The following is a 23195-nucleotide window of genomic DNA, read 5'->3' on the forward strand; positions in this document are numbered from 1 at the left end:
TCGAACGAATGTGGTTCGATCGAAGCAGGCTCCCATTTGATTTTACTGTCGTTATTGAGAATGCAAATCAAATTCGTTCGAAAAAGCGATCCGTCGTAATGCAGAATGAGGCTGTATAGCACGGAGGCTTTTTATGTTCAACATAGTTGTGGAAATGTCCATTACATTCTTAGTACACTTTGCATTTATACACAATAGCTTGCCAGCAACGAACTTGTTGAGCTACGTGTCGACGGTGAAACACTTGAAACAAAAAAATATCGTACTTCATTAGACTAATCAGTATTAGATCAATGTTACCTGCTTGCTAACTCATTTTGTCATGCGGGGGTGGGTATGTGAGGTGGGCGAAAGTTCCATGAACGAACGACTCCCCAGCTTAAATTGGTTTGCTTTGTGATATAGTGATGGTTTAAAGATGATGAGGTTGATGGGGAGGGGTATGAGGGCTGAGGAGTGATTTAAGGAGATTTTTAAGAGAGGGGAGTGAACGGTAGAGGGGGGGGGGGTGTAACCCCTCTCCTTAAAGCATCAACTACGCCCCTGTTAAAATCCAGAAACCCTATGCGAGTAAAAAAAAATTTGGCCGGGATTAGGTTGACGTTTTTCAGAGTGATTGCATAACCTTTCTATATGAGAAAGGCAAAAATGTGCCAAAATCCAAAAAAGTGAATAGTCGTCAAAATTTTTTTCGAGTTTGCATCAAAGCTCGACGTTTCATGCACCTTGAAGACATTTAGCATCAAAAACAAAAATTCTATTTTTAATTTTTCCTATAGTTTATATGAGAAATTTCTGTGTGGCCGCACTCTTAAACCCGTAATTCCGGAACCAGAATTCCGATCGATCCAAAATTCAATAGCAGCCGATGGGAAGGTTGCACCTTTCATTTGAGACTAAGTTTGGGCAAATCGGTCCAGCCATCTCTGAGAAAAATGAGTGACATTATTTGACACATACGCACATACAAACACACACACACATACACACACACATACATACACACACATACAGACTTTTTCCGATTTCGACGAACTGAGTCGAATGGGATATGACACTCGGCCTTCCGGGCCGGGATTAGGTTGACGTTTTTCAGAGTGATTGCATAACCTTTCTATATGAGAAAGGCAAAAATATGTCAAAAATTGTTGTTAGGAAAACTTTTTATTGAAAGTTTTCGCATTATCCCAATGCTCTGTAAAAGTTTCTTTTACGTATTCAAAACGATAAACATTATTAATTTTTTTTTTTTGGGGCAAAATTTTAAATATCTCGGCAACTATCGCATGTTGGAAGATTTTTATTAAATGCATTTTGATTTAAAATGATACTTACAATTAAATTCTGTGATAAAATTACACTTTTGTATGTCAATCAGCATGAAATTTAAAAAAAAAATGCTGCGCGTAAAAACTTTTACGCCCTTTTAAAAAATTACTCTTCAGTAAAATAATCTTATTGACTGGTGAAAATGTTTAGTCTTTCATACCGGTGAAACGTGAAAGTGGAATCAAAGATAGTCGGTCACGATTTTAACGATTTTCGGACGGATGTTCGTGGAATTTCTCTATTATATAAAAACCTGTTTAAATCCACCTGCACCTGGTGCAATTGCGCCTTTCACATTTTCCCAATAGCTGGCTATATTCAATATAATTGTGCAAATGTCTATTACATTCTTATTACACTTGGCACATATGTACAAGGGCACGACTGCCACGAACCTAATGAGCAACATGTCGACGATGACGCACTTGGAACAAAAAATATTGTATCAATGTAGATAAATCAGCATTATGAGTTAAATGTGGTCTTCGTGATAACATATGTTAGAATATACGGATGTTCGGCTTTTTCGGTCTATAAAATAAGAACGGCTGTTTTATACTGCCCAACGTTTCGGCCTCTAGTTATGGCTTTTTTCAAGGTAATAAATCTAGCCGAACATCCGTATAACCGTCTTCCGGTCGCTTTTCTCACTAATATTTTAGAATTCTATGGGTGGTGTGGTGAGGGGGGAGGGGGTTGTAAGTGTAAAAGGGGATGTGAGGTGTAGTACTACGAGATGAATGTAAATAATATCGAGCGGCCCCTCGAATAACTGGTCCGCTCAGCATGGGTAAAAGCTTCTGTAATTTCTCCCGAAATGTGAATGAGAGTGAGTGGTTGGTTGGAGTTCCTTCGAATAAACTGTAAGATGAGTGGTTGAGCACCCACCGGATCCAGTCGTGGTTGGAGCCGAGTTACTTTTGGCGGGTGGTCGCGACGCAGGCGTCGCCCCGCTTTGAGATAACCCTTTCTGCGACCTTTAACCGCAGAATAAGCTATAGTGAAGGGGAAACTATTTGTCTCTAGGTTTTGAAAGCCATTCGGCAGCACCCGGGATTTGGTGGTAGAGGATCGAGGTCTGGGGATATTCAAAAGAAATTGAAGCCGTATACAAAAAGGCTTCGGGGAAACTTGCGTAATTTCGTGAACGATTGCGTAGTTCCGGTCACGAAGATATGACTCATGCTTTAAACTGAGGACTCCAAAGATCTGATTTTTCACTTTGTTCTGGATCGTGGAAGAGGAAGGAGTGGTTTAGTTTTTTTCTCGCGCCTCGGTGTGGTTTTATAGGTAAAAGATAAAAATCGTGAGATTCTCTATATCAGTTTTGCCAGTAATTAGTTTTCCCTACACAGTTCTAACTCGTACAAGTTAAGTGGCTTCCCGCATATCGAAGCAGTGGTTTAGAGTCGGTATTCCCGAATTAAGGTAAGGTGCAAATGGTGGCCAGTGCAGTGCGTGCCCTAATTCCAACTTGTCGTTGGATGTGTGTTTTTCGTGCAGGTTTGAAGCTGCAGCATCCCGTCACACCGATCATCATCCGTCATCAACCGCTTCTGACCCCGCCATCTAGCTACAAAGTTCCCGGTGAACCATCCGGAAGAGCGACGACCGCCAAATTCACGCTAGCTAGGGAGCAGCGTCGTTGCCAGCATACGTCCAGTTGCTGGGCACCGACTATCGATCAACCCACGTGGGAAACATGTAATGCAGTGACCTCCATCAGGTCAGACTCTGCCAGCAAACGACCGGGCAAATCGTTTGTGGCAAACGGATCAGCATCTCCAGCGGACAGGATCTTCGAGCGACCCACGTAAAACCATGGTAGTGTGAGTACTCATTTCCTTTTTTGACATGCGCATGATCAATTTTGTTTAAAACCGCAAATGCCGGTTCAGTGAGCTAAGTGACAGCGTTTTCGTGACAAGTTCAAAAAGCCCGGGTTCGAAACCCGATTATCAGTTTTTTTGTTCGGCGGTTATATTTTTCCCACCCCGTGAAAATCCTAGGTCAGCGATGAAATCGCTGTATTACACGCAAACACGCCGACTGTATATGCACGCACCGTAAGTTGAGCCACTCATTTTCGGATGAACACCACGTTAGGTAGTTAGATTTTTGATATGCTTTGGGAAAGGAGAGAGACAGGATAGGCAGTGACCATGTTGGTTAGCGCGCTGCGAGGAAATTAGCTAGCAAGTTGAAAGGCCTGGGTTCGAGACCCGAAATGTGAAATAAATATTTTTTTTTGTAAGCGAATTATGAGTTGAAGTGATTAAACAGTTTTTTTGTAGTAAACTATTTTTTTGGTATTTTCTGGTGTAGGTAGTTTCACGATTTTCGGTCGTTTCCGTTTTTAGCGAGCAGAGTTGACTCCTTTTTCCTTCGACTCCACCTTTCCTAAATCGGCCACGATTGGGGACCTTGTGTTTGAGTAGATCTTTGCCTGTGATGATAAAAAAGCGTTAGAGCTAATCAATTATACCGGTCTGAGGCCTTCTTTGTATACTGTTGTTGATTTCTAGCGAATGTTTTCAGACTGGTAATCAAGGTACCTGAGTCCAGTTGGACCATTCTGGAGCCAGAACTCAGAAACAAATAGTACCCGCCCGTAGGAGGGGTCTCAATAGCTGGGCAAACCGAACAAGGCGAATGGTCTCCTTCGGGAGTGGCGCTGAAGCCATCCGCTGAATATTGATTTAGGCTCCGGCTCCAACTGTCTCGGGTTACAGAGGGAATAGTTAGTGAAAATGGGTTCAGTCAGCACCGAACAACCGATGTGACTTTAATTCTGGAATATGCCCGGTGCCGGGGATTTCCAAAAATGTCGATAGTGGAGAATATATTTAATGAATTTTCAATTGGCCATCAGTGATTTAGACCTCCAAATCGAAATAATTTGCTGTCTATTTTAATGGGCTTTCTTTGAAATATTACGATTGTACCGGTTTATATGGAAAATTCCTATGTAACCGTAGTAACCAACTGCGGAACCAAAAATCAGATCTGAATGAAATTCGATAGCAGTCAATGCTAGTATTGTATTTATCATTTGAAAGCAAGTTTGTAAAAATCAGTCAAGAGAAATAGGTGTGACATTATCTTAGGAACTTGGCTAATTCTCGAGGGTTGCCAATATGGCCAAGCTACTTTCATTGCTCGTTAGTGATCTATGTCCGCTAATCCAAGTAATGCTATTCACGAGAAACTACATAAAAATTAGATAATATATATGGATTTATTTACGTTCCTTGAAACGATTTATGGATAAGAACATGTGTTAGCGCCATCCCACAAAAATATAGTTTTGTCTAACTGTTACTGGTTCGAACAGCATATATGAAAAAAGCATTAGGTGGAATCCGGAAAGAAAAAAAAACTACGCTGAGCGCCAACAATCCATCACAGATTTACAATTCGTGTTCGTGAAATGGTTAAGAAACCATAAGAGACTGGTTATACTTTCAAACCAGGTTCTATAGTGAATTTGGTACTTTTCAAGTGACCTAGTATAGGTTGTAGATCTTGCCTAATGTAACACAAGACAATGTTTGAAAAATGTTGTATACCTTAGAAATCTAAACTAAACTGTTTTTCGGAACTTTCGGCATTAAAAAAATTTCTAAGCGGTCATTTTTCAACGGATTTTGAATTTTTAGAGTGTTCTGGAAAGAAGAAGAAATGACCTTTTCAACGGCATGCTATGTTATGTTCTTTTGTCAAAGATACTTTGCGGTTTTGGGTCAACAATATAAAACATCCACAATTTTCGATTTTTCCATGAAAATTTCTCAACATTCTTCTAAAGAAGCGTTTTTGTTTTAATAAATTTTTGGAGAGAGCATTCAATTTCGAATCCAACTGCTCGCATGAACTCTTAAGGGGCTAGTGAGGTATTATCTAGCCCTATAAGATGCTATAATTATATCTTCCGTTATTTTTTCCAATTTCAAGTTCAAAGTTCACACATGCTTTTGAATGTATACATTATCAAGCAAAAAAATCTATTTTTGAAATAGAAGTTCATGCAAGAAAGTTTCTAATTTGGGAAAAAATAATTCTGCTATTTTTAACGAAAAAATAGTACTTTTAACAAAACTACATAATATAGCATACCGTTGGAAAGGTTTACGAGTAGTGAATGAAAACTCGACAATCATCCTCATTTTATTAACATTAATGAACAAAGTAGAATTAAAGTCGACCGACGTTGGTTTATTTAAGACTTCCGTTTATTTGTACTTAAATCGGCAAACACTGCGCATTTTCAGTTTAATCAAATTATGACGTTCACTAAGAAGCTTTTCTTCTAAAGGTTGCTTAAGCCCATAAAATGAATGATAAGAGTTCGCGGTCCAGTAGGAAAAGTTATAAGCTTTCTAGTGCAATTAAAAGAATCAAAATTTAAAAAAAACTTTATTTGAAAGGAGTTTTAAGACAAACAAATGAATTACAGAAATAGCTCAATAACTCTTTAACAATTGAGTTTCGATGGAGTGTCTAGAACCTTTCCTCAGATATTATTAACCATGAATCAAACACCCTGTATACAAAACAAACAGTACATAAATGCATTATTGGAGATAGAAAAATGTATAATGCATACAGTGTATTAACAACGAAACATGGAGAACATAATAAACTACAGAATCAAAGTTTAGGTTAATGAGAAACATTCAATGGTACCACACAGGTTTTAAATTAATTGTTTCAAAATTGATCACCCTAATTAAAAGTGAAATAAATAAATGAATACATTTGAGAATTAATATGGAGAATACTTCGAGAACAATAAGTGTTTCTGCTGTAATATTGTATAGATGTTAATGAGACAAAAGTTTAAGAATTCATCCAGGGTAATAAAGACCAATCCTTAAGAACACGACTGATTGTGATCGGTTTGTCTCTGTATGCAAGCTGTATTCAGATTCAATCAACCAACAATATGACATAACATAACATTATTCAGACAAATGTCCGAAATTGGAATCTATTTAAAATAGAAAATCAAACCTCACTATAGAACACTCCCTGACGAAACCATCTATAATCATCATAATAACAGCTTTCAGAAGCCATTCCAGACCTAACTAGTGTAATAAAAAGCTAAATCATTAGGTACCCGACATCATACAGCTTCAGGTGTCACCGTACCTGGATCAGAGTACGTTCTAAGCTTCAGTGGCACCTTGTTGGATCATCGGGGTGAGCGCCGATAATAACATAGGCGTTGGTGCCTCTCTACAGTTCTAATTGAAGCACGACCTTGATCCGATTTTTCCTTTTACTTTAGTACAGACCGCACAAGTGGCGTTCTAGTCAGCAGCAGCGCTCTCATCAAGAACCTACACTTAGCACGCGGTTGACCAAAGTGTATGTTTGACTTTGCGCAATAAATGGACCACATATGGTGTTGACAGCAGTAGATATAGTCACTCGGCTCGAAGGACCAAAATTTGGCGAAGAACTAATTTCAGCTGTGTTGTACCATTAAAATTGCTCAGATAATGCCATTCAAGACAATGACTTTGATTTATATTTAAATTTGCGTCAAATTGGTTCACGAAACAATACATGTCTGCCATGTCCAGGGTAAACGTTTCCTAATTCATCTCGACCGTCTTCCAGTCTCATGGCTTTTAAAGTACGATGCAGCTCACCAACCAAGCCTTAGGGAGGAATTATACTAGGTGTGGGGATTAGTCAGTTCACCCGTCCTGTTCAGTTAGTTCGATTTAGATATGCACATAAAAATCATATTAAGTTGATCAACCAATTGCGATCAGCGGCGGGCGTCACCATCGAACGCCAGCGAGACTGGTCTCAAGGCAACTTTTACGCGAGGTACCCTTGGACCTGAACTGGAACAGCAACCAGTCAATGCAATGGTTTCTGTTTCGTCATCTAGGTACTTCTGATAAGCTTCTAATATCAATCAATGTGCAACAATAAGCACAGGGACCGGAGCCTGAACGACCAGTGATGGCTGCTATGTGGACAATCACGTGATCAGGTTCTGCCGCACAGGACCTATGTATATAAAGCGGCAAAACAAGTTCCATGCTTAGTAACTGTAACGTATAGGACGATAATTATAAATACGACTCTAACGAATAACTGAATTTATGTATAAATGCATGTTTTCTTTAAATTTTTTTTCGGTTCATTTATTTGACACTGCTCTTTGTCTAGCTTTACTAGACAATACCTTTTACTTAGCAAACAAGTAAAAATGTAGAATCGTTACATCCTGTGCACGCAATTTGTTAGCTTTCCTCGACGGGATGCATTTCCAGCATCACCTAAGAATCGTTCTCCAACTCTAGGGTGTATTGCTCGTTCAAGATGGCGTCACTGCTTGTGTCTTGTGAGACACGGTCGGATGCTCTACTATTTGCTTTTATTGTATAGTGAGCTAGGGTATTGAATTCGTCTTTTTCAATGTTCTGTTTTTAGTTTAGTTACTGGATATTTATATGTACTAGATTTACTAGATCTAAATATATCTGAACATATGGTAAGATTTACCAGTGTATATATTCAAAAAAATCTTACTTTTCTCTCCTAACTTTCAGAATTAAATTGAAGCATACTGTAATATTTGTAAAGCATAAATTTGTAAGATCCGAGATAAAATTGTATAGCTTGATTATTTAACCTATATGTATCGAAGAACAAGTATATATTGATTTGCCTTGTGGCGTTGCGTTGCGTTGCGTTGCGTTGCGTTGTGACGATGATTTTGGCGGATTGCACACTGACTTCATCATGTTTGACTGCTGATTATCTAATAAGAGTTGCTTAGGAAGTGGTAAGTAGGAATTCATACCAATCCGACCCATATTAAAACCTCAACAGCATGATAGCCATCATTGCCGGCCGCCCCCATCTCCATCGTTCACGGGGAAGGATAAAGGATAAGGTAGACAGGAAGTGTTGATGCTCCACCTACTTAACGGAAGGACGACGATTCATCAGACTCTTCCATAGGTGTCGCGGAGTTGGTGGTTTGGAAGGGTATCAGGTCTAGGATTCGCTCCAAGCAAACGATGCGACCTGTAAAGCATATTTTATTAGGTAGTTGTTTAGTTAGTCTTCGAGTGCACGATCACTCGAAAAAGAGATGATCTTGTTTAGTTTTTGGTTATTTTTAAACTCTGGGCAGCCGGCTACCGAGAGTATACTATGTTCCCTAAACAAAAACAATTTGAACTCCACACAGCCGATCGTGGGAGTATTGCCTGGAAAAGCTAATCTTATCTGCGTAATGGGCCGGATCACTATTTATTGCAACAGTATTTGGACAGAACTCGCTACTTCTTCTCTACGATATATTTATTGGCTTGAAAACTACCAAGTGACAGCATATTATACTGGCAAAAATAGCGCGAGATGTTATAAATCAAGGAAAGTATTTCTTATTTTCCATATCGGATTGTTTGTGGAATACAAGTATACGAGCGATAATACCGAACACTGAAGGGAAATATAAAGGATTGTTAATCTGATGCACGGGCTTGTTAGCAATAACGGAGCTTTAAATTAGGTTCATAAAAACAGACGCGGCGAATTTTCAATACGTATTGAGCCGTGTTCATAGATACTAGTCAGATTAGTCGTATTGGGGCTAATTTCCGATCAACTATTCATTTTTACGGCAATGTTTTCTCGACTAGATCTGTTCGCACCCTCTCATTCTGTTCGCACCCTCTCATTCTGCGGTCTAAGGACCAAATGTCATCAATAGACTTAGAATCGCGTGGAGGCATGAGATAGGAAACTTGTAAGAATTTTGCTATCCCACCGTTTGACTACCAGAATGGATGGGAGAACAGTAATACTAGCAAATACCGACTACCATAAGAGCGGTGCAAATTTGAGCGAGTGACGTAGAGTACTGCACTGAAAAAAGGACCAGGAGTGCGATTTTACGAAGTTTTAGCTTCCGATGGCCCTACATTTTCTGACAAAGTGAAGTTCTTGAATGTTGAGATTTTTATTACTGTTTAGAAAAGCAAAAGTATCATAAAGCTAGGCCTTCATGAGACCTCAAGAAGTCACTTTTGGAGGTATTCGTAAATGTAGATTTGTCGGTAGACGGTTCCAAATATAATAGAAAAATACCTAATTTAACACAACTACAGATCACTTGCAACATAAAAAGCTTTTTGTGAAATTCGACAGCTCCATCTTAGGCCAATTCAATAAATTTCCTGCATGAAAGTTTCCATTTTTTAAAAACGGTTTTTAAGCCAAAGCTTTGGAAGTTAAACCTTGGCGTGGAAGTGCCGGTATATTAATATATTCTGTTACTTAGTGTAGAATTAGATTTCGTCATTTACGGCTAATATACAACCGCCAGAAGAAACTTAAAACGTTGGTACACAATCAAGAAAGGCGAATCAGAAAAGGTATATGTCAGTGATTCACTAAATACAGACTGGAAAGAGGGTAATATGGAAAACCTTAAGGTCCGCCCAGATTAAGTCTTCGGTACGGAACAAAACCTCGGCCTAGGAACTCCTAGCATGTTGTTAGTCGCCTCTTACGACATGGGAGCAGTTCCCAGAGGTTCTATTCTTGGTTGAAATAGTGCAAAAAGATTTCAGCCCGCCGGACACCACACGGCTTTAGTATATATTGATTTGCCTTGTGGAACACTAAACTAAATTATTAGTAAAACCATCAACGAACTTCTGTCACTGAACATCGCGTGGGTTCAATCAATGAATTTTAAAGTCACGGACCTTAGTATTACTCACAGCCCGATAGTCAGATCAATTCCAATTTAGCACGAAATGACCTTAACCATCGCTTTGAACTTCACATTACTGCTTCCCCGTCAAGAGAAAATGCCTTGATCAAAGCTCAGTCACCCTCGGCTAATTGGCAAGCGAAGGACTGAATGAACTAACGATCGAATGTGTGGTCACTGTTGCTGGAAATCACAACTTGTGAACTAGAATTTCACTGTTCCGCGATCTTTAATCGATTACGGTTCGATTCAGCGGTGATTTTGAGCGGTAGACTTTGATGGTTGACTTCACCCTCCTAACTTCCAGTCCCGTCGATGATGCTGATGCATTGCCCTACCAGTGCGCCACTGTTTATTTCAATTAGAACAGATGACCAGCTTTGACGGAATGGGCACTGAACACATTCACACTGTCGTGTGTTTATGACTTCATCACCGTAATTGAACCTCAGAATAGTCGTCAGTCAGAACTAATTGAGAGTGATCCGGTTGCGCGCCGTTGGAGGCTTTCAGGATGATTCGCAAATGTCAGATTATTGCTTTGTACACGAAATCACCGAGCGGGATGTTTGTGGTGCCAATCGTTTATTTATGTCAATGGAGGTGCACGAGGGTGATATTTTACTCTTCATAAGTTCATTCTGTGATGTTACAATGTAGGATGATCCGAATGATCAGATGATACGTGAAGACGGTTCTTTTTTCATTTCATGAGATCTTGTCTGACAATGAGAGCCTCGTTTTATTTACTTTCTATTCCGCGGAATATGTTTGCCTCTCAACTATTTGCCTAATAAGCTAATTTTTTCATCAGCGATACACCCAAAATAAAAATCACTTACATTAATTGATCGATAGTTTTTCGCAAAAAGAGTGTCTTGCCTTTTCTCGAGCCACCACACGTTTCATTTTTGCAGTTACAGTATGTTTATCCACCCTCGTCACAACATCAGTATTTGTTCAATATTTGTGAAAAATTCGTTCACGTTTTATTGTTCATGTACTAGATCAGCAATAAAAAAATGGTAAACTAATCTAAACGAAACTATATAGGGTGATTAGCCTATTTTCGCCATGTTTCTATTATCACCCAACCCATTTGAAGCCGTTGCTTAGAGCAGCGTCTGCCATCTTTGTTCAACGCATTGAGTTAAATGGTAGCGCAACAATAGGGACACTCGAATCGAGTTTCCGTTGCGCTCAAACACGAGAATTTCACAGTTCTCAGCGTATTTGTGCTATTATCTTGGTTCTTAACAACGAAGCAAATCTGTTGATACCAATTTGTACGCACTCCATTGATTGTAGGTCGAGTAATTAATGAATTAGTGAGGCACCCTTCTTAGTATGATTAAAATAGGCACTTTACCCTAATTGCGTACTATTATAACTCCCGTCATCTAAAAACCAGTGAACTATATTTACCGTTAAAATTTATTGTTTGCATGTTTGGACTTAACATCTATATCGCGATCAAGGTGCCTATCATACGCTGATGAGAAGTATTCCACTTACATTGTATGGTCAAATAGTGCATCCTCGGCAAATGCATTTCTAAATTTACTCAGTTCAATGCAAACCGCATCATTTCAGGTGGATAGGGCATTCTTTAGCTTTAAAACTATGAAAAGAGAACTCAGTAAAATGTATATCTATATCACACGCAGATTTCAATCTATCAGCAACCATTTTCGAAAAACTGACAGCGATAAAAATACAGTGTAAACAATATACTCTAAACTACATCTACCCAATTAAGAGAAAATATCCAATGGGTCATTTTCTACAGCGTTTCTTCCGTGATGCAATTTGATGTGGGACACCCTTTAATAGTGTTTTTCTTGAAACCGCGTTTTTCAAATAGACGAACATGATAACTCAAAAACAAATCAACACTTGATTTTTTTATGAAGATGTGTAGTAGGGTGGGACAAAAAATAGATTCCAACTCCGAGCAACTTTTTGGGTACCATTTGGGTCCTAGAACATCTGTGCAAATTCTTAGCTCGATCCCTGAAACTATATTTTTACGCCCACTGTTTAAAGTTTACATGGGATTTTATATGGGAAAACTAACTTTCACAAAATAATTCCTCCAGGAGTCGCCCATTGCTTCCTAAAAATAAACCGTTATGTGGTTTTTGTAGAAAATTTAACAAGGAATCAAAGTCTCGAAAACTACGAAACGATCTGATGCTTGAGAAAAAAGTTATTAAACTGAAACCACTTGATGCTCTGACGATTGATAATATATTCATTTTTTCTAGCACCACTGCTGTTTATTGTCCAATTATATGCAATTTTGTTTTGATCTTCTCTAAATGTGTCTAAATCATTTATCTATACTGTTTGGCCACTTTGCAAGAGTTTTGAGGGATAAATTGAGTCTTATTTTGTACATAATAAGAGGAAGTTAAAGATGTTGTATATAATTCGACCGTCAGCAGCAGTGATGCTATGAAAAGTAAAAATTTCATTGATCTTCAGGACATCAATCGGATTTTGCTTAATAACTTTTTCCACAAGCATCAGATCGTTTCGTGGTCTTCTAGACTTTGTTTCCTTGGCAAATTTCCTGTAAAAATCAGACATCTATTTATTTTTAGAAGGTAACGGGCGACTCTTGGAAGAATTAATTGGTAAAAGACGTTTTCCCCATACAAAATCCCATGTAAACTTTAAACCGTGGGCGCAAAAACATAGTTTCACCAATCGAACTAAAAATTTGCAAAGTTGTTCTGGGAGCCAAATGGGACCCAAAAAGTTACTCGGAGCGAAATTTTATTTTTTTCATATAACCATGTCCCACTCTAATGTGTAGCCTGTCGATGCACCACAGAAAACCGAATAAAGTTCTTTTTTCTTCCTATTATTTTGAAGAACATAGAGCAAAATTTACAGTACAATATGAGACTTTTCGGTTTTCATAAAGCCCTTTTCCGAGATTCGAACTTCTTTTCATTTTTTTTTGGTTCATTGAGCAACTATAAGTCTAAGCTTTACAAATCTTATTGAATTTACTGTGTCAGACAATTTTATCAAGAGTTATCGTGTTCGCCGCGGCGCCCCTTGACGTGGACATTAGCCTGGCTTAAAATACCTTAAGGTTGCACAGAGAATGCGCTAAATTCGCAAACGAAAAAAGCAGTTTTTTCCACACCTTATGTCAGATCTTCATAAAAATCAATCAGCAGTACTGTAACAACATTCCACATACGCTGATTGATTTTTATGAAAATCTGACATACGGTGTGGAAAAAAACTGCTTTTTTCGTTTGCGAATTTTACGCATTCTCTGTGCAACCTTAAATCTCTAAATCAAAACCTTTCACCTGAATATGATAGGGGGCTTTGGGTGGCTAATAAGCTTCCCTGAAAATTTCAGCTCTTTTGGTACACTGGAAGTGGTTCCGCAAATGGCTCAAAGTTTGCGTGGGAAAAATTTACCAAATGTATGGAGAAACGCATCAGTTTCACATTTTCAGATCTAGGTAAAGTAATCGATCAATGTTTTTCGTGAGAAAAATGAAGAATCCTCTTGTAACAACAAATCGACTCGTGAAGACTGCAAGTCAATCCAACAAAAACTGACAAAGTTTATGGTGTCATGGGTTGTAGTTGGGGTGGTTCTGTCGAAAGTGAAAAAGCGACTTATGATGAACACACGATTTGCATGAGATAACTACATGAATTTCAATTTTTAATAGCACGAAATGCTGACCATTTGGAAGGGTAGTATCTTCGGCAAACTGGATCAGCATGTCAAGGGCTTTCCGATGAAGAACAGGCTAATGCAGAATTATTCCACCAAGTGGCGCTAGGGAGTATGCAAATGACCTATAGTTAACTTATATATTGGGTCATATCTCATGATCGGAAACACTTAGCGGGGTGGGCGTTTCGACAAAGTAAATCGTGAGATTCAGGGCTTTCCGACGGAGCATATTTTAATTTAAAATTCTTCCACTGGGTGGTGCTAGAGTGCCTAAGAATTTCCCACACATTTGATATATGGTCATATCTCGTGAGTAGAAAAACTTGACGGAATAAAGTCTTCGGCAAAGTAGACTATATAAAATCAAGAGCATTCCAACGGAGAACAGTTTTATTTAAAAGTGTTCCCCTGTGATGCTAAGGCATATAAAAATGTCCTATTCTGTTTTGTGTGCTCTGCGTGACTGAAAATATTTTTTTTTATTTTTAGTTTCTAATATACGTTTCAATAAATAACGTTTTTGTTTGTGCCTCTCTCTATGTACAGTAACAATACAAATGCTTTACCAATGTGTCAACAGGGCCGTGGGAGAATCGACGGTACTCCAAATTCAATCCGAAGCTTTTTAATGATTCATTTTCATTATCAAAGGCAAGTCGAATCGGAAATTGAATCCGTTTGAATGATGGGGTTTGATGTTCATTCATTCTCTCTTTTTCTTCATACACGTTGTTCATCAACTTCTTCACCACCAATCTTTTTCAAAGCATGAAACTTTTGTTCTACCGTAGCACTAACAGAAAATGTACTAGCGCGGAAAAAACTGAAACCCAATAACGCACTATTGAGATTTTATTACCTACAATTCCATAGCTTTATTGGTGTGTATTTGCCCATAAGTAATAAATACAATTCCATGCACGAAAATGGACAAATTCTATTTTATTTAGCGATGCATACAAATGAAAAATTTCTTTCGGTAATGAAAAATGTTTTTATTACTTTTCAAGACAATTTTAAGACATAGTGAGCTCACCGCTATCAATAGGGAAAGTTACAATTGTCAAACCGTAATATTCCTCTTGATTATGCAATGACAAACTATGCAAACAATTCTAAATTAAAAATGCCCCAATTGCACTAATAGATGGATTATTAATATTTCGATATTTTAGTTTTTGTGTCCAAGAACCTTTTACAGAAAATGACTGACAGAATAAAGCAAAAATCAAAGAAATCCATCCGTCGTGTCGTTTTTAAGGTATGCGATTACTAACGGAAACCATTCCATCTTTATATATTGAGATATTCTCCAAAAGTATGCATTCGTGAAAGAAGATTGAGAAAATTCCTAAATTTTGTTTTTGTATCTATGAATCTTCCACAGAAAGTAACTGACAAAATAAGGCAAAAATCAAAGAAATGCGTCGTGTCGTTCTTATCATCTTAGTTAAGCGATTTCGAACGGACACCATTTCATTTTTTGACGGCGCCGGTGCTTGAGTGGTAAGCGTGACCGCCACTCATTCCAGTTGGTCTGGGTTCAATCCCAACCGAGGTCGTTGATATTTTTCTGAGGTGAAAAAATCTGTGGTCACGTCTTCCTTCGGAAGGGTAGTAAAGCCGTTGGTCCTTGGTCCATGAGTTGATGGATCGATATCTAGTCCAGATAGTGGAGTCACCTCTCTGGCGTCGGTAATGAAGAAGTAGAATCCAACTTCTATACTTTCTAACAAATATCCTACTCCCGTGATACTTGTGGAGTGCATAATAGTATATACGGTCTCTAGCAAAAGCAAATAACACACTAACATTCCTTCCCTTTCCTTCCGCGATCTACATTCGGGCCTGGCCGACGTCGATATGAATCAATAACCGCTTCAGGATTATCAGGAGTTGCACTCTGAAAGACGTTTCGCTACTCTCAAGCATAATTATCTACTGATTTCCTGTGCAACTTCAGCTAGTCCAGATCAAAGTTAAAAATAATCGAAGCTCCTTTTTGACGACTGAAAGTGACCCTGATGCGACTCACAGTGAATAGAAAAAATATTCATTCAAATATCCATGTTATTCATTCAGTTGAATATCGTACAATATATTCATTTCACTAATTATATAGGAAAATGCCGGTAAAGCATACGAAACAATAATCATCATCGCTTACATTGTGCCTGGGCCGACTTTGATGCGTTTGATTCGTTGCTGCACGGCGACTTCGTGTAATAATCGGAGACGAATGAAAATCTGCATGGATGAATGGGCGGTTTGTTCGTTTGACGTATTCAGCTGCGTCACTGAATATTGGAAATGAATGCGGCTAAATATCATCAATTTTCATTCAATGAATTTGAATATTTTTAACTCTGGTCCAGATCGATAACAGAGTGGCAGCCAGGGGTGGTCGCACAAGCTCAAGCTCGAACGGACACAATTTCATTTTTATATATAGCATACCATGGCATTCCTATTCCTGTAGGAATACCATGTATTTCTACATCCAAGTTTGCATTTCTCAAGTGTGGGAGGACAAATGCATCTAGCACGCAACTCTGCTACAAATGACCTTATTATCGACTATTTGACCTGCGTTAAGCCAAAGCGAACTGAGCGCCATAATTTTTTCCTGGTATTTTTAATGAAAAAAATTATTTTTCGATTATTTACCATTATCATAGAAAGTTCAAGGGTACTTATTTGCTATCGATTACTATTTCAGTTCTCAGAAATAAATTGATGTAGGTGTATATAGTGCTACATTAGCTGCGATAGCGATTTTAATGAAGGTACCTCCAAATGGCGCTTGGTCCTCTTTGGCTTAACACAGGCCATTTAAGAAACAGAATTGGTGATTCGCTTATTGAACGGCGAGCAGAGCACTGCGCTGTGTACTTTCACAACCAGTGTAGCAAATGTTGAACAAACACTATGCTCTCTCTTATTCTGTGCTCGTTTCAAACACGTATTTTGTGTACAAACTCGCACGCATTAATTAGCACAAAACGGTGTTCACAAGTTCGTCTGTACAGTCAAACTCCATGTGCATACACGGTGTTCGTAAACATAGGTTCGTGGAACTAGTTGTCTCTTTCTGTCCACGCATCATCACTAGCGTTGACTTATTTTGCTTGTTATTTTGCTATCCATGAGTGTACGTACACTGGGGCATTGCAAAAAAACACTCATTCTTGAAATATTTCATATTGCGACAAATTTATATTTAAGTAAGCTCAGATGCCAAATTTCACATCATGTGAACAAGTATAGACCCCCGCCTACTTCGCTTATAGTTTCTGACATTAGTAGTATGGGACGAGGAAAAATATAATAAATGGTATAACTATGGAAGTAGCATTCGGAAAATTTCAGTACATACCTTTTTTGAAGAAAACATTCTTAGAATTTCAATGGAAATATTTCTATTTTTCGAAATCTACGGGAAATTGGAGTTTTTGGACATGACCCAAAATTCCCATATTTCTTATAACCATTCTGCTCTATGCTGCAAATCATGCATATTTTGCAGTTTTTTTTAATGTAGAAAAATCTCAACAGTCAAATGGTATCTTTGCCGCCTGTGTCAGAATACGAGAAGTTAAGGTTCTAAGGCATTTTGTCAATCATATCAAGATTTATCATTCTATCGTGCATAAATCTCTATTATTCTTCAATAGATTTTTATTGAATGCTTATTAAAGAAATAGGCGAGTTTTGGTACATAATGTCCCAAAAATTAGACTTTAATACTTTTCGCGCAACGGAAATATTTCTATTGAAATGCTAAGAATAAGTCCTTTAAATAATCGTATACGCTGTAATTTTCCGATCGCTACAAAAGTTATAGCATTTTATAAATTCTTTCCTTATTTTTTCCCATAATACCAATGTCGAAAACTTCAAGCGAAGTGGGCGGGGGTCCAAAATTGTCCAGATGATGTAAAACTCACATCATACATACTTTCACATTTGTCGCAATATGAAGGGTGGGGGAGAGGTACTTTGAGATATCAAAAAAATATTTTTGAAATGCCTTAACGTACACAGCGTACTCACACAGATGTTTGAACCGAACTTTGTACAACTGTACAGTGCAGTGCACAATGGAGTATTTCATACATCAAAGCTTATCAAAATTATTTAGAAGGTTTTTTGCTAAAAAAAATCACAAATCAATAAAAAATATAGTGGGGGGTTCTGTCAGAAAAATTGCTCGAATCAATTCCCCCTATAGTGGTACGTTACTTTTCTCGTTGTTGAATTTTTATATTAAGGGGGGCTAAGGCTTGCAACGTAGAAAAAACTTTTTGCGATTTTTTTAGAACTTTGAGTGAAGCGAATTTATCGATACTTTTGTGCATTATAATGCATCATCTCAATAACATTCTGTGATTTTCCATGCAAAAATATCGACAAGCGGACCGGTGACGAAGCTATTTGTAGAACGTCTCTGTAAAAACACGATTGGCGGTGATAACTACCATTCAAAAACTACTCAACCGATTAATTTCATATTTTGAGTACACATTCTAGGTAAAAAATGCAAAACCCCTGTGTTGGGTTTTTGAGATAATTGTTCAACTAAGAGAGTTTCTCACTAAATTGAAATAAAAACTGCTCTTTTTAACGCAATATTCCACCATTGTGTATGCAGAGTAGAGTAGTAGTTTTTGAATAGCAGTTAACACCGCAAATCGTGTTTTTTCCAGAGACGTTCTACAAATAGCTTCGTCACCGAGTCGCTTGTCGATATTTTTACATGAAAAAAATATAGAATGTTATTGGAATGATACATTATAATGCACAAAAGTTTTGATCAATTCGCTTCATCCAAATTTTTTAAATAAAATTGCAAAATAAATTTTTTTTTTTTCACGCTGAAAAGGTAAAATATAAGATTAATTAAAATTATGCTAATGGTTTTGAATTGAAATCTGGACGGATCAATGCATCTAAAAACTATATGTTACTTTTCGTATTGCTTGCAAGATATAATAACTTAGAGTAAGACTTGTGCAGGAGTAAATTTTCGGTTTGAGATATTTTCTTGTGTTATTTAATTTTTTTACGGATCTTCAATGCTTAAAATGAACTTTTTGTGACTTTCTGCATCAAACACGAGCGAGGCAGCAGTATTCCCAAATACCCGCCAATGACGTTAACTCATTTGAGCAGTGATAGTGTGCGATTCATCAATACAATTTCAAGTTTTGCGACGCTTACTACTGAACTGTCTGTCATTGCTTCGTGAAACCACTTGCCAATGTTTTTCTTTCAATGGCCTTCATAAGTAACGCTTTTGGGGGGAAACGGTTTGACAAAATGTGACATGTTGGGACATAGGGGGGAGAGGGAAGATTTTTTTTAAAACGAGATTTGTTATAATTTTTACAGGGGGGAGGGGAGAGTCAATTTTCGGAAATTTTTGCGCAATTTTGACCCATGAAGTGTTTTATCTGTTTATTTGGAATTTCTCTCAACAGACCTTTCAGAACATTACTCCATCAAGCCACAAAGATGACTGTTTAAAAGCATGATGACAGTTCTGTCACATCCTGAAGAAATATTCAATTTCATAAAGATTACACACCAAAAAATAATGCAATTTAAACGACATGTAAATCAATACGAATGTAAACATACAACGATTGAATCCAAAATTTGATTGAAAATTACGTTAAAATCAATTGAAGCATCAAACAGCATACAATTTTACACTTTCATTCGTGTAATATTACATGTCATTCATTTTACAACAATATTCGAGTAAAAATGCATTGAAGTGCATTGGTTTTCCGTTTAAAGAAACTGTAATTTTCAATCCACGTGTAAAATTATAATAAAATTCGTTAAAGAAAGCACGACAAGTCGTGTGTATTTGTGGTGGAACTTAATTTTACATTTATATTCATGCTCCAAATATGTGCATGAAAATAAACTTAAAATTACAAAATATTTTTATCTGTGTACTTAATATTTCTAAAGCGGTTTAAATGCGAACCGCATCGTCTAAAACCGTACATGGAGCTAAAAAACGAGCCGTCGTGTAACTGTCGACTTACTCCAAATAATGACGATAGGCAAAACAAGTCGGCCAGAGAAAGGTTGCAGAAGCGGTTGACGAAGTTTGACTACTTGGTACAGGATTACGAAACCTACGCCAAGGTCTGTTTCCTTTCCTCAAGTAACACAATTGTTCCACTCTGTTTCAGACGGATTTGGCATCTGGCCACTACGGAAACAAGGCCATGGAGTGGTATGCCGCGAACAACTTCCAGGTGGTAGCACAGGAACCCTCCCAATACGCCAGAGCTCCATACAATAGAAAAATATTTGACAATCGTCAAGCGGAACCTCAAGAAAACGCGAAAAACAATTGTCAGCGAGATGTAGTTCAAGGCAAACTGGCGTTCTGCAGTGAGAAAAGTGACCAAAGAGGCTGTGAAAAACTTGATGGAAGGAGTCAAACGAAATGGCCGGCAATTCACATTTGCATAAAAGGAAACTTGAGTTAAGCGGTTACATACTCTTTTGAGAGAAAAATTTCAAGAAAGTTTGAATTTACGTAAAGGTATAAAACAGTGATTTTATTACACCAACGTTATAGTATTTTGATAATACATTTTCAGTGCAAGAAACAAGCATTAGTTTGTAAAAATATATTGGTGTGGAAGCGCTGTAACTTTCGATCTATTTCTCGAATCTCTATGAAAACTTGGGAAAATACTCTCAAGAAGTTGTACTAACTACTTAATATATTTTTCTTTATTCTTCATGAATTGATTTAATAATGAAAAGTTAATCCGATTTACTCACTTTTTGTTTGACTATTTTCTCATCGTAACACCCTTTATCTAATGAATTTTGTTTTCAGTCATTTCAATATCAATGCATTATTCGCTAGTAGATATATGCACAGACAAAACAAAAAAACGATTAAATTCGAGTGCAAAGACTGACGTATCTCCTTCGCTCATACAATTAAAAAGTTGCAGAAATTACAGTGCCTCCATTGTACGAAGGTAAGAAGCTCAATGTACAAATTGATATGTCTGAGTATGTATATCATTATAAAAAGTACCGTCTTTACTCGAAAGAGGGCTTGCTGTTACTATCTCAAGATTCTGGACAGAGTTGCCAGCCTTCTTGGTATGTGTTTTCGGTTTGAGTAAAGATTTCTACCTTTTAATACCCGATGGAAAAATAGAAAATGGAGAATGGCGTAGAGACATAAACAAATATTTGTTCAGGTCGACTGGTTTGAAATTTATGTATTTTGGTTTGGTATGCAGTCCTGTGGTGCAAATAAAACAAAACTTGTATATACTCATCAAACTTTTCGGCTAAATGTATTTAGCTTTCACTCCAGAAGAAGGCTAAACTCATCGACCCGAAACATTAGATGAGTAAAAATGATTTTTTTTGCCCCAGAGGACTGCATGCCAAACCACGACATTAATAAAATGTTTCTAGTAGACAAATATGCTTGTATGAGAAACTAGCAACAGAGGAGAAAGATAGACAACCTGAAATGCTGTTCATTACAGAACATGGAGAAGATCAATGACTTCGAAAACAAATTACGCATTCGTTATGCGCATTCGAAACAAATATTTCGAACTATTGAATAGTCATAATAATTCCAAGTATTTGTTCATCGCATTATTCATCAAAGTGTATTTTCGATCGCTGCAATAACAGGTTTAAAAAGTTGGGCTGGAATACAAAAAACACGTCAGTTCATGAGATAATGACTCAAATACATGGAGATTACGATAACTATTAAGATTAATTCATGTCTGTCAAGATTACTAGTTGAAAAGGATTATTAAGATAAACGTAAATATGATACGTAAATCAAGAAGATTACACCCCTGCGTAGTGCAACATCGAAACCAAGCGCAAAGCTCGTAAAGAATGTATCTCCTGAAATGCAACTTGACCGACCGGTTTCCAAAGATTTGGCATTTGCAAGATCGACTGTCTGCCCACGGTACGGTGATCTCTAAGAAACTGGCACGAAGGAAAATAAAACAACAAGGGAAAGAATCATGATTCAACTTACCATTAAGAAGCAAATAATCAAATTAACAATTTGTTCCATCCTAATAAAATGTGAAATTATTTTGTATATGCCAACTACAAAATAAGCAATTTATTCTCGTACTCCGCCGCTCTCTCCTCTACGTCCGTTGGATGACCGCCAGCACAAGCTATAAAGCCTCTTGCATGCCGTTTAACACATGTTTCTTCGATTCGATTCAGACACTAAGCTCACATCAACTAAAGTTCTATTCTCTCTACTATCCTTCTTCTGTACTTCTTCGTGACACGAAGTACCGAGGAGAATTATCAATAAAACTAGTTGTCTTCCGAGTGTCCAAATAGATCGCAAAGTCGAAATAAGGCGAGATACACTATTCGAAGCCACAGGGCACTTTCACTCAAATCTGCACTCTACAATAAATCAACTCCAGATCACGCAGCGCACTGACATCAAACTCTTCCCCGCCGTGGTCCATTCTGGACAAATCGGTCTGACTGCCTTTCGGTTCAAACAGCCCACACTTCGATTGCAGAATTAGATTGGTAAATTGGCACGGTGCGTAATGACCTTGCCAATGGCTTTCTTTTTACACGCCCCTTGATCACTGATCCACTAATTTGTTTTGTGCAAATACTTTCCGGTTGGCCAACTTTCGTCTAACGGTGGAAACTAGTTGAAGATTGGAATGCCCTTCACTCTGACCACCTCGTCGAATAATTTGCAGTTTATTTTGCACCGGTCACTTGAATCACCGCCAAACAGAAAATTAGCAACCGTTGTCGGAATGGTGCGACAAACTCCTTTCTCTTTTATCTGGTTCTCGAGTGTTGGGGCTCTTTCCTGTACTGGCGTTTATCCTCGCCGTTCGGGTGCTTGTGATTACCCTTTGTCCGAATCCAGACTATTTCCGTGACATCAGTCAGGACTAGAGCAGGAGAAGCGCACGGCTATGAGGCGTATTCTAGGAGAATCTGAAGCATCTATTCTGTAACACGGACGGCTGTGCACTGACAAATGGTATGTGAAACAGAACTTAAATTGGCACGATATACATATTTTTCTATACTCTCCGCGGTTCTCAAGCGCGTACTCACCTCTGTGCACCACACTCATGTTCTCGCCTGCAAGGAATCGGATCCAAACAAACCGGCCGTGATCGAGAGAGCGGGTGTTTTAGAATCGACCGCCCGTATAGACCAAGAAGCGAGTATGCCCCTGGGATTGTTCTTGTTGCCGGACATTTGACGAGCGAGTATTCACGCGGAATTCAACAGTGCATACCTGGGAAAGAAAATCCACCGATTGAAACACTTGGCTTCGATTTTCGGTTAGTAGGAAGTTGTGACGTTTTA

General features: G+C 38.0%; 1 protein-coding gene across 1 annotated transcript in view; it reads right to left on the minus strand.

Annotated features, from left to right (window-relative positions):
* LOC131677193 (uncharacterized) overlaps positions 1–22840 on the minus strand; it is a 63511-nt gene extending 40671 nt beyond the window's left edge. The window contains exon 1 of the mRNA XM_058956901.1: positions 21862–22840. Coding sequence (XP_058812884.1) covers positions 21862–21900 — 39 coding nt within the window. The 5' untranslated portion in view covers positions 21901–22840. The remainder of the gene's footprint in view (positions 1–21861) is intronic.
* Between the last annotated feature and the right edge of the window lie 355 nt (positions 22841–23195).

The sequence above is a fragment of the Topomyia yanbarensis genome, chromosome 1 (genome assembly GCF_030247195.1).
Source record: "Topomyia yanbarensis strain Yona2022 chromosome 1, ASM3024719v1, whole genome shotgun sequence".
NCBI lineage: Eukaryota > Metazoa > Arthropoda > Insecta > Diptera > Culicidae > Topomyia > Topomyia yanbarensis.